The 14,644-nt window shown below is 35.0% G+C and overlaps 1 protein-coding gene and 1 pseudogene across 1 annotated transcript; both read left to right on the top strand.

Annotated features, from left to right (window-relative positions):
- The first annotated feature begins 477 nt into the window (after positions 1 to 477).
- LOC147566563 (small ribosomal subunit protein uS4y-like) lies at positions 478 to 2,075 on the top strand. The gene is made up of 3 exons (XM_086653060.1): positions 478 to 718; positions 989 to 1,370; positions 1,726 to 2,075. Exons 1-3 carry the CDS (start codon positions 691 to 693, stop codon positions 1,907 to 1,909), a joined length of 594 nt encoding a protein of 197 aa, XP_086509186.1. The 5' UTR covers positions 478 to 690; the 3' UTR covers positions 1,910 to 2,075.
- A 5,106-nt stretch (positions 2,076 to 7,181) lies between these two features.
- LOC147566562 (GDP-mannose transporter GONST3 pseudogene) lies at positions 7,182 to 7,759 on the top strand (annotated as a pseudogene).
- The last annotated feature ends 6,885 nt before the right edge of the window (positions 7,760 to 14,644 follow it).

Here is a 14,644-nt window from a genome sequence, read left to right as displayed (position 1 = left end):
TTTCTCTTTGTTTGACTTTGACTCGACCACTTATTTGACTTACTGACTCATTTAATTCATGAAACTCATTTGATTCGCTTGAGTCATTTGATTCGTTTAAGTCATTTGATTTGTCTGAATCAAACAGACTTAAAATCAACCCATCAGATATCACAACTCAAAACAGAATGAACAGTTTGAATTAGACTGAAATCAATCCAAACTTTTGAGCTAGGTTTTTAAATCCGACTTCGAAAGAAAACAAACAATACTCTAGTTTCATCCGTGTTTATGATTTCGTCTCTTTTTTAAGGTTTTTTCTTTTGGTTTTTATGACACTTACCACCTTTTTTAGTTTTTTTCATGACAATAGAATGTCTATTTCATTCTAATGATACATGTGTGGAAAAGACATTAGATGCAATCTAGATTTTTGTTAGATGCACTCACATGTTTTTTTTAGCTAAAATGAAAAATACCTTTGATGTGAGTGTATATCTGAAAAATGAGGAGTACATTTAGAATCTCCCAAAACACTACCCATGGACCTAACTCACAGCCTTCAGTGCTATGGGCTTGAAATGACAAATAGCAAACCGACCCATTTAGTAACCCTAGGTCCGAATATAGCCATTAGGGATTAGGGTTTCTGTATAAGAAGTTACGACTTTCTTCCTCCTCTCTCTTGTTGCATACATCTAGCAGGAAGCCATGGTTCACGTTAACTTCTACAGGAACTGTAAGCTATTTCTCTTTCTATTTTCTTCTACATCTGGTTTAGGGTTTTTCTTATGTAGGCAGTTCTTTGATTTACCATACTTTTGGTCAGTCTCCCACCTTTTGCTTGATTATTAGCTAAAACTAGGGTTTCTTTGACGAGTTTTTCTACAATGCTAGAGAAATCAAGCAAAACATTATAGTTTTTTTTTTTTTTTTTATGATAGTCGTTCATCATATATTGTCTGGATGCCGAATTTTGTACATGAACCCTAAAAATGGCTGATTTTAGATGGCAAGACATTCAAAAAGCCTCGTCGTCCATACGAGAAGGAGCGTTTGGATGCTGAATTGAAGCTTGTTGGGGAGTATGGGCTTCGGTGTAAGAGAGAATTGTGGAGGGTTCAGTATGCGTTGAGTCGAATCCGTAATGCAGCTAGAATGCTTCTTACCCTTGATGAGAAGAACCCACGTCGGATCTTCGAGGGTGAAGCTCTTCTTAGAAGAATGAATAGGTATGGGCTTTTAGATGAGAGTCAGAACAAACTCGATTATGTTTTGGCCCTTACTGTTGAGAACTTCCTTGAGCGTCGACTTCAGACATTGGTCTTCAAGTCGGGTATGGCTAAGTCGATCCACCATGCTCGTGTGCTCATCAGGCAGAGGCACATCAGGTATAAACTTCCCCCTTCCCTTTTATTGTTAAAAATGAGATCATTTTCCCAAATCTAGTTGTTCTTTCGTGTTTGTGGTTAGTGTAAATCTCAATTATGACGTTATGCTTGTGTCATTGATTCTATCGAATACATTTTGCAACTGGTTTGGTGGGGGTGATGTGCAAAATGTTTTAGATTCACGTCACATGGCTAAGAATTTAGATTTTAAATAAGTATATGGTTCACCTATTGCTGAATATGCAATTCAATTTCTCATTTCTAGTGGTTCTTTGTGAATCTTCTCCCGTTTCCATTGGGTTGTCATTCTTATGTCTCGAGAATAATATGTATTTACAATATATTTATTTGTCAGGGTTGGGAGGCAAGTGGTAAATATTCCATCTTTCATGGTGAGAGTAGACTCCCAAAAGCACATTGACTTCTCGCTTACAAGTCCACTTGGAGGTGGGCGCGCAGGAAGAGTGAAGAGAAGGAACCTGAAAGCAGCTAGCAAGAAGGCTGGCGGTGGAGATGGTGACGAGGAAGACGAGGATTGAGCTCTTCATTCAGATCTAAAACATTAGTAATGGTAACAATCTTGAACTGTTTTTTTGGAACATTTTTGGTTTTCTTCCTTTTAGGAGAAAGTTTTGTTGCTTGGCATTATATCATTATACTTTGAAGTTCAATCATATTAATATGAAGAATTTTTGTTTGTTGCAATTATATATTTGATTCTTATGGGTTTACAATACTTTCATCTAGTATAAAGAAGGTCCTTGTAAACCCATAAGATTGTTGGTTCTTGTGGAACATATATGCAGATAAGTTTTCATGTTGTATTTATCTCATGACTCTTTTATCTCAGGTTGTGCTATAATAACTTAGAGGTATAGTTGAAGTTTTAGTACCTGTAGACTGAGAGTAGGAGTTTTGTATTGGAGATACTCTTTGATATTACTATTGAGATCCTCAATTCCAAAATAGCTCCAATTCAACACTCTAAAAAAATTAAAAGTTACTTAGATAAATTAAAAATTACTTAGATGTCATTTCCTAGAAGACTAGTTTGGTTTTTAATGTTAATGGGACAAATGAGAAATTCAATGCAATTTCAGATAGGTCGTGGTTTTGGGGAATAAAGAAAATTCTCCGGGGAATAAATTCTTGAGGGAATCCAGATTTTTTTGAAAATTCTCCGGGGAATAAATTTTAATGGGGAATACAGAATACATTTTTTTGAAAATTCGCGGACAGAACTTCAAGGTCTGTTCACGGACAGAACTCCAAGGTGAAGCAACAAAAAGCAAAAAGTAAATTGTAGTGAAAATTGCTTAATTAAATTCATAGACTAATGAGTATGTTAAGTTTATTGCACCTCCGAGAATATGGTCATAATTTAAGAAAATGAAGTTGTTGTGTTCGATTCTGAAAGCCAATCTGGTGGCTGGCTTTTGAACAAAATAATTTCAAAAAACAAATACTCATTGAAAAAAATACCTGATGCTTTACACGGAAAGGGTTCTTTTAGTCTGTCAACTACATATAACCAACCTTCATCAAAATATTCTTTGTAACCAACCTTGTTCATATATAACCAACTTAGTAGTGTATGGGTTGTGGAGATCCTGAAAGTGTTCTATAGCCAACTTAGTGGAATAGGGTTGCGGAGATAACCTGAAAATGTTAGATACATATAACATTATAAAGATTTCATATTAAAAGTATACAAGTAGTGCCAATATCTCATATGAAGTATATGCGGGTTTCTATCAAATATCTGAGTAACTAATACGATTAGCGACATCTAAAAAAGCAAATTTAGCATCAATGAAGCACTGGTGATACCATATCTCTATAAAATATGTATATCATAGGAGTACATCTTAGATCGAACCTTCTGCATAAGCCTCCTGGATGAATCGTTCGAAAGAGGCAACCTGTACCAACACAACATAAGTGAATTATTTTACGTGCAGATAAGTATTCTCGTATCGCGCAAAAGGTCGGCAAAGCAATTAGATATGCTTCTTTATCAGGGTCTTACCACATTAACTAAACCACTCTGAGATAAGTATTCAACACAACTGAACGCATAGCTAACATCAATAAAGCCCAATGCAGATGAACTTAATATGTATATATATGATCACCAACTTGTTCGCCACTTTATTCTTCATCAGCTCTATTTAGATCACATGAATATTCTGCACACACAAAATTTATTGGGAGCAGACTGATAAAGAAGATCATTGCAAGTAGTAATTTGGGTTTTGATTGAGAAAAATGGTTGCTAATGGAAGTTTACTTGATGATGATGATGATCAACATGGGTAGGGGTGAAGATTGATCATGGTGAAAGATTGTTTAGAGTGAAAAAAAAAGTAAATAACAAACATTGTACTGAGAAAGAGGATTGGGATGAGTGATGATTGAAGGTGTTGTTTGTATTTCTTATGTATAGATAGAACTGAAAGGAGATTTTTCAAAGTTAACCAACTTAAATCCAACCAGACCGAGAAATTTTTTCTTCTTAAGTGTCGATCTTTTAGAAGAAGTAAGGTTAATTCAATGGGTTTTTTTTTAGAAGAATAAGGAAGGTTAGAAGAAGAAGGCATAATAGTATTTTCCTCTTTCATATGTTGTGGAAATGTTATATTTAATATTTTTTTAGAAAATGGAGCCCAAAGTGCAACTCTAGAAAAATGGTCCTCACAGCAAGTCAATTATAAGAAAAATAGTCCAAATGGCAAATCTTCCCAAATTATACTAGTATACAACTATTACTAAAACGGGGCTACATGACCGGTTGCACCCCCTCACCCAGCCACAAACTATGTTGAGCGAACGATCTATAAAACGTAAAACCCTCTCTCTCTCTCTTTGCAACTCCAACTGAAACGATATCTCAAGGTGAGTACTTTTCGGTAATTAATTAACTATTGAAAACCATCAGGCAATGGTTTCCAGAAAGGAAGGAGGGATCGTTACTAGGAAGAAACCATCAGCTACTGCTGCTGCTGCTGCTGCTGCTGTTCTTAATCCCAACAATGACATGATAAAGAAGGAGAAGAAGAATACTTTCATGAATTCAAACGTTCCGTGTTTTGGTACTACTAGTAAAAAAACAAGTAACAAGAAGAATGGGAGCAGCAACACCAGAGGTAGGTAATATTACTACGACTAGTAGTAGTAGAACTAGTTTTATTCATGATGATAATTTGTTGGTATTTGAGATACTAACCAGACACCAAGTGAAGTCCTTTGTTAGGTTTATCCCTTAATTCAAAATAATCATAACTTTATTGATTTACTCCCTCACCCTCTCCAAAACACGCCCTCGTCTACTTATCGTTCTTCCTATACATCCCAGAAACATGAACCTGGGCCATGGATGTATTGTTACATACTACTCGCCTCCTCACAAAAGCTTGTTCATTACAGCTGAGCTAATGTTTTCTCAAGACAAACAAAACACCTTTAAACTAGTGGTTGACACAATAAGGAAGGTAGGTTCCGTCTTATACCATGAGATTTCAAAACCTGTAAACGGCTTGATTGATATGTCTCATTGACACACAACCAAGATGTTATGTTCGTATATACAACGTAAGTACTCGACAACTATCACCATGGTTTCACTCCAAATTGTTATACCGAGAACAAGAGATATATATATACATACCTCACTCCAAATATAAAGTTAGAGTCAGATACTATGGATTTGGTTTTGATCCTTGTACTAATGTACACAAATTGGGTTGTCTCTATAGTTGTTATGATGGTGCGGACGTGTGTTTTACTATTTGTGAGGTTTTGATCATAGGGGGGCGCCATGGTAATAAATGGAGAAGAATTGAACAACTCCTACCACCGTATGTACTATCAAATGATTCTATCTATGTGAATGGTGTTATTTATTGGAGTATATCTTCCCATCCTTATGCATTAGTGGCATTTGATCTAGGAAGCGGTAAGTTCAGAACAATCACAATATCTGAATTCATGTTTGATCACCTTCAATTTTTTAACGCCAAGAGATATTTTTCATATGATGAGATGGTTAGTTTATTTGAAGTTGATGGGCGTTTAGCGATGATAATTAGCACGAACAGTGATTCATTCAAAATGTATGTGTATGAAGATGATGAGGAGATGAATAGAACGTCATCTGGTTCCTGTATTAATAAGAGAAGATGGAATGAAGCTTGTAGTTTCACATTGCCTTTTGATTTGGGGAAGAATTTGCAAGTTAAGTTTTCTACTTTTGTTGGATCTCATGACAACATAATATTAACATGTTTTGGTTGTAGCACACGGACGAAGAACCAATCGTCTATCTATTGCTACAATTGGAAGAAGGGTAGTTTGACAAAGTTTGATATAAGTGGGATTCCCTCCTCAGTTCCGCCTATAGGTATTGTTAACTTTTCAGCCTGTAAAACACACTAGGGAATCGGGTTTAATACGCAAGATCAACATCTCCATGTGTTTTACAAGCTGCAAGCAAAGCTCCCCACACTAGGGAATCGGGATTAATACGCATATTATTAATAAAACTTTCAGCCTCTTTCAGTCGTCCCGATCGGCCAAGTAGATCAACCATACAGGCATAGTGACGTTATCCTGGTTAAATTCCATAGTCATTCGTCATTGAGTTCAGATGAAAATAGCCTTCTTCCACTAAACCACTATGGCTACAAGCAGATAATACTGCAACGAAAGTTACTGAATCGGGTCTGATTCCTCTCTCTTTGAGAAGCTCACAAACCTTGGGAGCCTCAATACCTTTTCCGTGTTGAGCATATCCGACAACCACTGCTGTGCACATGATCACATCTGGGTCATCTATTTGATCAAACACTTTTTGGGGTTCGCCAATGCTCCCATATTTTTTAATACATTGTAACAAGAAAAGTAAGTGCGGAAAGGTGTGTATGTAAGCCTCTCTTCACAATGTGGGTGTGTAATTGCATATCAATGTCCGGTTTGGAATTTTGGATAACATTGCAGACATGCCAAGAAGTGCTGAAAGTGTGAAAGAGTCACAAGAGTGATTTGCACTTGGAGTAATATGATCTTTCTGGAGAACGAAATATGATCTTTCTGGAGCATCAATTCAAATACCCGTCTTGCTGAAACTAGTTAGTAATTTGCACTTGGAGTAAATAGTCACAAGAGTACTACCAACAAGTGTTTCTCTTTCAAACCCAACACGAATAGCATACCCATGAACTTCTTTACCTTTTAAACTGGATTGACCAACACAGCAAGCTGTAAGAGTAGCAGATAAGGTCAGTTGATCAGGTCTAATCTCTTCATGCATCATCTCTCCAAATAACTGAAATGCCCATTCCCCACCAAAACATCAGAAACCAACCCAACTTTACTAATATAGCAGTGGACCTGAATTCCCAAACGTAAACTGTCTACAATGCTCAGTACACAAAAGCTACAAAATTCGTCGGGCCTAAAACCTTCCTCAACCAATAAAGTTCGATAGTCTTTTCAATGTCTTGTTATGGGCCGAGCCTGAAATCATAACAGCCCAAGTTCCACCCCTTGCTTTTCCGATCTCCTTGAACAACATCTCAGAGAGAGCAATTTCTTCTGTTTTAGAGTACATACTAATCAAAGAATCTATTACCATAGAATCAGAACTAAACCCAGTTTTCAGAATCCAACAATGTATTTGGGCTGCCTCTTTCGTCATTGCTGCTTTAGAACAGTTGCAGAGACGATTTCCACACCTGATGCTATCATCTCTTTAAAAAGATCGAGGGCAGAAATTATTGAATCCTCTTTACACGGCACCAGGATTGATCAACGTGGTACGAGTTCTTTGTCAAGCAAGCATATCTGTATACGGAATAGGTGATGAATACTGCATTTCGGCATCCCTTCTTCAAATCATCAACAAATGGGCAGTAATGAAATTCCCCTACCCTGGGGCTTTGACTGCTATGCAGTAGTACTTCACAAGTGCTGCTGGTGTCCTTCTCTTCGGACCATTAAAGCTTTTGGAGCCTGACCACCTTGACTTTTGGACTATGTGGCGATTTCTACCTGCAGCACTGATATTCTATCTTTCTCTTTTTACAAACAGTGAACTTCTTCTCCATGCCAACGTTGATACCTTATTATCTTCAGGGTCAGCTGTTCCAGATGACATTTTCAGTTTTTCTCTTACATTCCAAAGATAGTTATGACCGATTCTTACATCAATCAAAACTTCGCTCTCTCTCGCCACCATATTTGGAGGAAGCATGCTTTACGTTCTCACATTTTACCAATTTACGTTGACGGCCTATAGCTGGGCTGTTGCATATCTCATCAGCATGTCTATAGACCTCGTCTACATAAAACACGTAGTAATGACAATTCGGCTACTGGATTTACAGTACTAGATATAGTAAACAAACTTTTGACTGTTGTGATTAATCTTCTTATATGGGATAAGCACTCGACAATGGTTGGGACTATCGGGCTATTAATATGCATGAGTGGAGGAGTTATGTATCAGCAATCAACTAATAAAAAACCGAAAGATGTGAAAGAACAAGCTAAGGCACAAAACAACGTCGAGGAAGAACAAGAAAAGCTTCTCGAAATGCAGGTGAATGTATCAGAAAGCAACACAAGTGGAAAAGAAGTTGCTAGTTCATAAGTAAAGTGAGGAAATGTAGTCTGCTCTTTTACTCTTTTTGGTTTTTAGGTTTTGTTTCTCCGATAGTGGGTGATTTGGAAAAATAAGAAAATTATCCAAAATAGAAATTTTTAAATAGAATATGTGAATTTTGACAAATTTTTTGAGATGCAAAATTTTAAAGGGAAACAAGTCATCTTCTTCTTCCTCATCTCTTACCACCGACTCCGACTACCACCTCTAACTCTGGCCACCACCACTTTTTTTCTTTCGAATAAAACTACAACCTCTAATCATATTTCTTCTCTCTACTCATCCCTCTATTTTTCTCTCTCTAGCCATCCCTTTTTTCTCTCTACTTCTTCATCTGTTCTCTTTTTTTCTTTTTTTATGAAACTCTCTCTTTATTTAATCCGACGAAGGGAAGGATTCCCTTCGCCGGAAAGCTGATCTGGTTTGGAAAAATCCCCAAACCAGATCCGACTACTTACGCTGGCTGGGGATTCCCCCAACCAGTTCATACTGGTATGGGGGATCCTCAAAACCAGTCTGGTCTTGGGGAGACCCCAAACCAGTGCCGTTTCCGGTGAATTTTTCGTCGGAAAGCGGTTAGGTAGGGAAGAGAAAGAATGAGAAGAGGGAAAAGAAGAGAGGGAAGATATGAGAGAAAAATGGTGGTGATGGTGGTTGAAGGTGATGGAATGAGGAGAATAAAGACTATAAAAAAGAAAATTGAAGGTCAACGACAATGGTCGTTTGCTGGTGACCATTGCCGGAGTGGATAAAAATGGTGGTAGAGTTGTGGAGAATAAGAAAGAAAGCAAAAATACTCTACTCAAAACGTTTTCCCTCTAACAATAAAGAAAATGAGCCAACTAAAATTGATCAATTTTTTAGAAAGTCTTTGCACCCCAGATACTTTTCTTATTTCACCAAATCACCCACCTTCTCCAATTCATTGAAATTTAACGTTTTTGTTCTCGCCCTAACCCAAAGTGAGGCTTTGCTCGCTTTAAAGGCCTCTCTGGAAGATGAAACCCATTACTCATTTGGTACTGCCCGCAAAGAAATAAAAGAGCATTGGGCCACACAAGCGTGATTTGAATCTACAACAAGGGGCCATTAAAACTTTTGACTCTTGAGCCATATGGCCCCAATGACGAGATTTAAAGGGTGGTAGTTCATTCAAGAGATAACAAAGTAGGTTACCTTGGACACTGATTCAAGTCAATTTATCTCTGTAGGCACTTCCCTCCCTCTCACCTCCATAGAAACCATACCTCTCTACATATCATACATACAAATGCATAATATAATGTCATTCATTGTTTCTCTCTCTCTCCCTTTCACCCTAGGTGTATCTAAACATATATATATATATATATATATATATATATATATATATATATATTATATATATATTAATATATATATTAATTCGATCAAAATGGTTCTTTTCAGAGCTTTAAAAAGTGGAGTTTGGGGAATGAGAAGAAGAGAGATCGGCAGAGTAGAGAGAAAGGGCCCGTGAATAATGAGATGTTGTTTAGAAATTTAAATTTTTATACTAGCTTTAAAACAAACCTAAATATAACGGGTTTGATTTGGGTTTTGGATGGTCATTATTTCTTTCGGACTCGGGCTAACGTCGTACGAGTCTGGGTGAACGAGTATTTTTCCCAGCACGACAAATCCGTATAATTTAGGATTTTTGTGTTCTTTGTCACGTTATATGTTAGGGAAGTTTTGTCAGGGCCTCCCATAGTGTTATAGCCCCTCCTTACTTCACGAACTCCCTACCAAATTTGCCTAGAGGAAGACGCCTATAACACTTATATGGGGCGCCTTTAAACCTGCCTTAAATATTAAGGTTATTACTTTGCTCTTCCTTAATTTATAATAAATAAAAGGGTTATTTCCCAAATAGCCCCTAACTTTGTGACCAGCTTCCTGCCTAGCCTCATACTTTATAAAATACTCAGATGACCCTCTTTTTGAGTTACCGTTATAACACCGTTGACCAGTCATCACCTCTCTCTCCCACCTCATCTATCACACCACATCACCGGCGAAGGTCGCTGGCCGACTACCTTCAAAATTTTTTTTCTCTCTCTAAAAAAAAATAATTTTTTGACTTCTCTCATCTCTATCTCTCTAAACACTCCGGCGAAGGGAGACCCTTCGCCGAACTCACAGTCTGTTCTTGAACGGGTCTCACGGTCTGTTCTTGAACGGGTCTCACGGTATGTTCTTGAACGGATCTCACGGTCTTTTCTTGAACATATCTCACTGTATGTTCTTGAACATATCTCACGGTATGTTCTTTAACAGACCCGATCTATTCAAGAACAGATCTCACGGTCTGTTCTTGAACAGACCTTGAACCTCCGGCGAAGGGGTTCCTTCGCCGGAGTGTTTAGAGAGAGCGAGAGAAAGGAGAGAAGTGATTTTTTTTTAAAGAGAGAAAAAAAAAGTTGAAGTTTGAAGGTCGCCGGCCAGTAATTTGGTCGGCCGACGACCTTCGCCGGTGAAGAAGAAGAGGTGGTAGAGAGAGTTGATGAGATGGAGGAGGAAGAGGTGATGATTGGTTAACGGTGTTAACCCAAAAAGGGGGTCATCTAGGTATTTTGGATAAAGTAGGGGGATAGGCAAGAAGCTGTTCATAAAGTTTGAGGTTATTTGGGAAATAACCCTAAATAAAATATTAATAATAAGAACAATATTACTTTAAGATTTTAAAATAAAAATATTATTAATTTATTTTATTTAATACTTTTTAATAAAATACGCAATGGTTTTTCAAAATTAATAAAACTATTTTTAATTTATTTTTTTGTTCAAATAATATTATTGTAAGTTTTATTTAAATTTTTTCATAAAATATTATTATAATAATATAATTAAGTTTAATAAGATTTTTTATACATATAATATTATTTTATATATAAAAATTTGATACATAAAAGTATCATTTTGTATAATAAAATAAATACAGTAAAATATATTTTTATTAAAAATTTCTAGAATTAAGATAAACTAGACTCTGTTTTAGTTTTAAATAATTTTGTAGCAGTTGTTTCTTACATTTCCCTATAACTTTTCTTTGTATAGCTACTATGCAACACCTTATGACATGACAATGAAAGGGTGTTAGAAACGATCAAGGTTATGTAAACATCTATACGTATGAGTTATGACCATCAAAGGGTGTTGGAAACGATCAAGGTTATGTAAACGATCAAGGAAACGTAAAGGTGGTTTATACACGATCGTAAAAATCTAATTTTTAAAGGTGTTTTTATTTGTCTCCCCCTCCCTATGCCATCAAAGCAATCATATGTGGCGATAAAGAATTGATGAGTCGAATATATATATTGATAATATTTATACATATAATATTATTTTATATATAAAATATGATTTGATACATAAAATATCATTTTGTACATAAAATAAATACAATAATTTTTTTATATTAAAATTTTATTATGACAAAATAGTTTAGTTTAACCAATATTTGTATTAATTAACTTTTATTATAATAAAATAATTTAATTTATTAATAATTATTTATTTTAAAGTATTAAAGTTGTTTTATTTTGTGTATTTAATTATAATAAAAGTTAATTAATAAATAAAAAACTGATGAGTCGAATATGTATGTTTAATAATATTTTTATACATATAATATTATTTTATATATAAAAATATCATTTGATATATAAAATATCATTTTGTACATAAAATAAATACAATAATTTTTTTATACTAAAATATTATTATGAAAAAATAGTTTAGTTTAACTAATACTTGTATTAATTAACTGTTATTATAATAAAATAATTTAATTTATTAATATTTATTTATTTTAATGTATTAAAGTTGTTTTATTTTATGTATTTAATTAAATTTAAATAATTATTTGTTATAATATTAAATCAAATTATTGTATAATAGTATTAAATTAAATTATTCATGATAATAAATAAAAGCATTTTATAATAACTAAATAAATACATAATACTTATCAAAACAAGTTATACTTGTCACTATTATCCAGCATGCTATGTTGAATGCTATGTTTAGAAAGCTCGCTGATTCCGGGAGGAAAGACTTTGTAAGAAGTTGGTCAACTTTAGTTGACTATTTTTTTGTAATTGTTAAAGGGAACAGAGTGAATTATTTTTGTTTTTTCCTTCTTGTATTTTCTTTTTTGTTTTTTTCCTTTTTGTTATCCACAACTTTACCACCATTTTTTATCCACTGTAGTAATGATCGACGACAAACGACCATTGCCGGCAACCTTTGATCTTTCGTACACTCCGGTAATATCTCATCTATAACAAAAAGATTTCAGAAAGACTAAATCTCAATATTATTATCTTTAAATACAAACAAATTAATGAAAGTAACAGATTTATTCCAATTACCATTCTAATATTTGATTCATTCAAATTTGCAATGTCTGATACTTTGTTGGAAATGCGTCATTCCGGCCAAGTTCTGCCTAGGGTTATATTAAACATAAATTAGATGTGCGTGAAACACTAGAGAGACCAGAACCAATGGTAAAAGTTAGCTCATGATTGAATAGAACTTATAGTGGCAAATTATGAAAGAAAGAAATGATGAAAGATATAAGAATGAGAAAATCAATAATGGATGATGATGATTACCTTTCTAGATCCCTACGAGATAGAAAAAATCAAACAAGAGTCAATAACCTTCGTCATTACACCAATCAGTACCTATATATTAGACTGATAAGGTTTACTCTGTAAAATCAAACAATCTTTCGATGAAATTGAATCCCACCAAATCAAAAGATCTGAACAAAGAAAATAACACATTTCTGATATAAGTAATATAGGAGGAAGAAGAGTATTGATTGAGATATCTAGCTATTACATCTTGAGGCCTTTATATGGCTCTATAAGAGAATCACAAGATTAACTTAGTCCATGTGGGACTATTCATCTAACATACTCTCTAACACTCCCCCTCAAACCAATGTAATTATCAAGTTATTGGTAATTACAATGGTTTGCTACAATAAATACCTTACTTGTTACAATAATATTTAAAAACGACATTAAAATGCAAAACAAATTTTGTTCTTCTCTTGTTCATTGGGTCAATGGTGATTTTGCTTCTTCCATAATACTCCCCCTCAAACTAATGGTACGTGCGAGTATGAAAGACCGTGAGTTTGAGTAGATACCGCTTTGATGATGTTACAATTTCTTTCTAAACTAATGTTGGTGTTGCTTTGCTGTGTGTTGTTGTGGTGCTTGAGAAAGAAATATGATGTAGAATAGTGGTAGCTTTGCCTTCTTGGGTTTGAAAAAGAAAGAAACATTGATAGCTAGGCCCACTTAAGAATGAGAAAGATAGATGAAAAAGCATTGGTTGCTTGGCCCACTTGGGTTTGAGAAAGTAATACTACTAAACTTAGGCCAATTGGGGTTGAAAAAAAAAAGCTTAATAGCTTGGAAGAGAAAAGGGTTGAAAGAGAAAAGCTTAATAGCTTGACCTACTTGGGCCTGAAAGAGAAAAGCTTAATACCTTGGCCCATTTAGGCTTGAAAAAAGAAATATTAAGCTTAATAGCTTGATCCGCTTGAGCTTGAAAGGAGAGTTGTGGTTAAGAGAAGACATCCTTTATACGACCATAAGGTTTTTTTTTTTGAAGACACTGTCACACAACAACATAGCAATTTATAGGCATCATTGTTCCCATGAAATTTTGAAAGCACCAAGAGGTTAAGAGATAACCAATCTTAAGAGCACACCAATGGAAGGGCCCAACAACTTTGAACTTGGTCATTCGAAATTTTAAGGGCACCCGTAGACTAAAATGAATTTGAAAGTTAGAACCCTAAGTCTCATTGTCACTTTCTTTTGTCTGCTTCAAGAAAGCAGCTGACCTTCTTCCTTCTCTCTTCTTCACTTACTTTCTCTCTCTAAAATCTCACTAAAAACATGGCTTCATCTTCTACAGTTTCAACAACTCTTGAGCTTCATCTCACATATCCTAACAAGAAACCCACTAACTTCTTTTCTTCTTCTCCTCACAGATTGAGAAATCCGATCAAGAAAAGATTTACCATTCTCTGTAACTCAACCCCCTCTTTAATTACTGAGTCCTTAAGACGGACTTCAACTTCCCTCTGTAATTATGTCGAAGAATACGAGCGTCGTGAAGTCTTCTTAGGTTCTTATTTGACACCCATGAGAAAATGAGTTTTAGTGTTATCTTATTGCCTTTGAAATCCTTCACAAAAGCTGAAATTCAAAACTCAATTTTTACTTAAAACAATCATCTATCTTCTCTTTCTCTCAACTTTGAAGGTTTGGATCAGGGGTTTTAACTAGAAAGTTTGAAATCTTACTCTCTTCTACTTCTGCCACGAAATAACTCTGGATCATTCAAGACAAGAGACAGAAGAAGTAGTTTGAGAGAGAAGAGAGATGATTGTTTTAAGTAAGAATTGAGTTGAGTAAAAGAACCATTTAAGAACCCACAAAATTTTTGTCCGATCTGGAACCTACATGAACTCCATTAAAGAAGAATACTCATTTCTTAAGCTCATTGAAGTAAGAAGATGACAACCTTGTTGAACTATAACAGAGATAGAGAGGGGGTT

Source organism: Eschscholzia californica, unplaced genomic scaffold (genome assembly GCF_041429995.1).
Source record: "Eschscholzia californica isolate CP2 unplaced genomic scaffold, dmEscCali1.0.p SCAF_1, whole genome shotgun sequence".
Lineage (NCBI taxonomy): Eukaryota > Viridiplantae > Streptophyta > Magnoliopsida > Ranunculales > Papaveraceae > Eschscholzia > Eschscholzia californica.
Note: the sequence above shows the minus strand (reverse complement) of the source record. Positions and strands in the feature narration are given on the sequence as shown.

Excerpts from the sequence above, each read along its gene's own strand:
- LOC147566563 (XM_086653060.1), top strand. The coding sequence starts at position 691 with ATGGTTCACGTTAACTTCTACAGGAACT. Across the intron at positions 719-988 it reads CGTTAACTTCTACAGGAACT|ATGGCAAGACATTCAAAAAG; the intron begins GTAAGCTATTTC and ends GGCTGATTTTAG. Across the intron at positions 1,371-1,725 it reads ATCAGGCAGAGGCACATCAG|GGTTGGGAGGCAAGTGGTAA; the intron begins GTATAAACTTCC and ends TTTATTTGTCAG.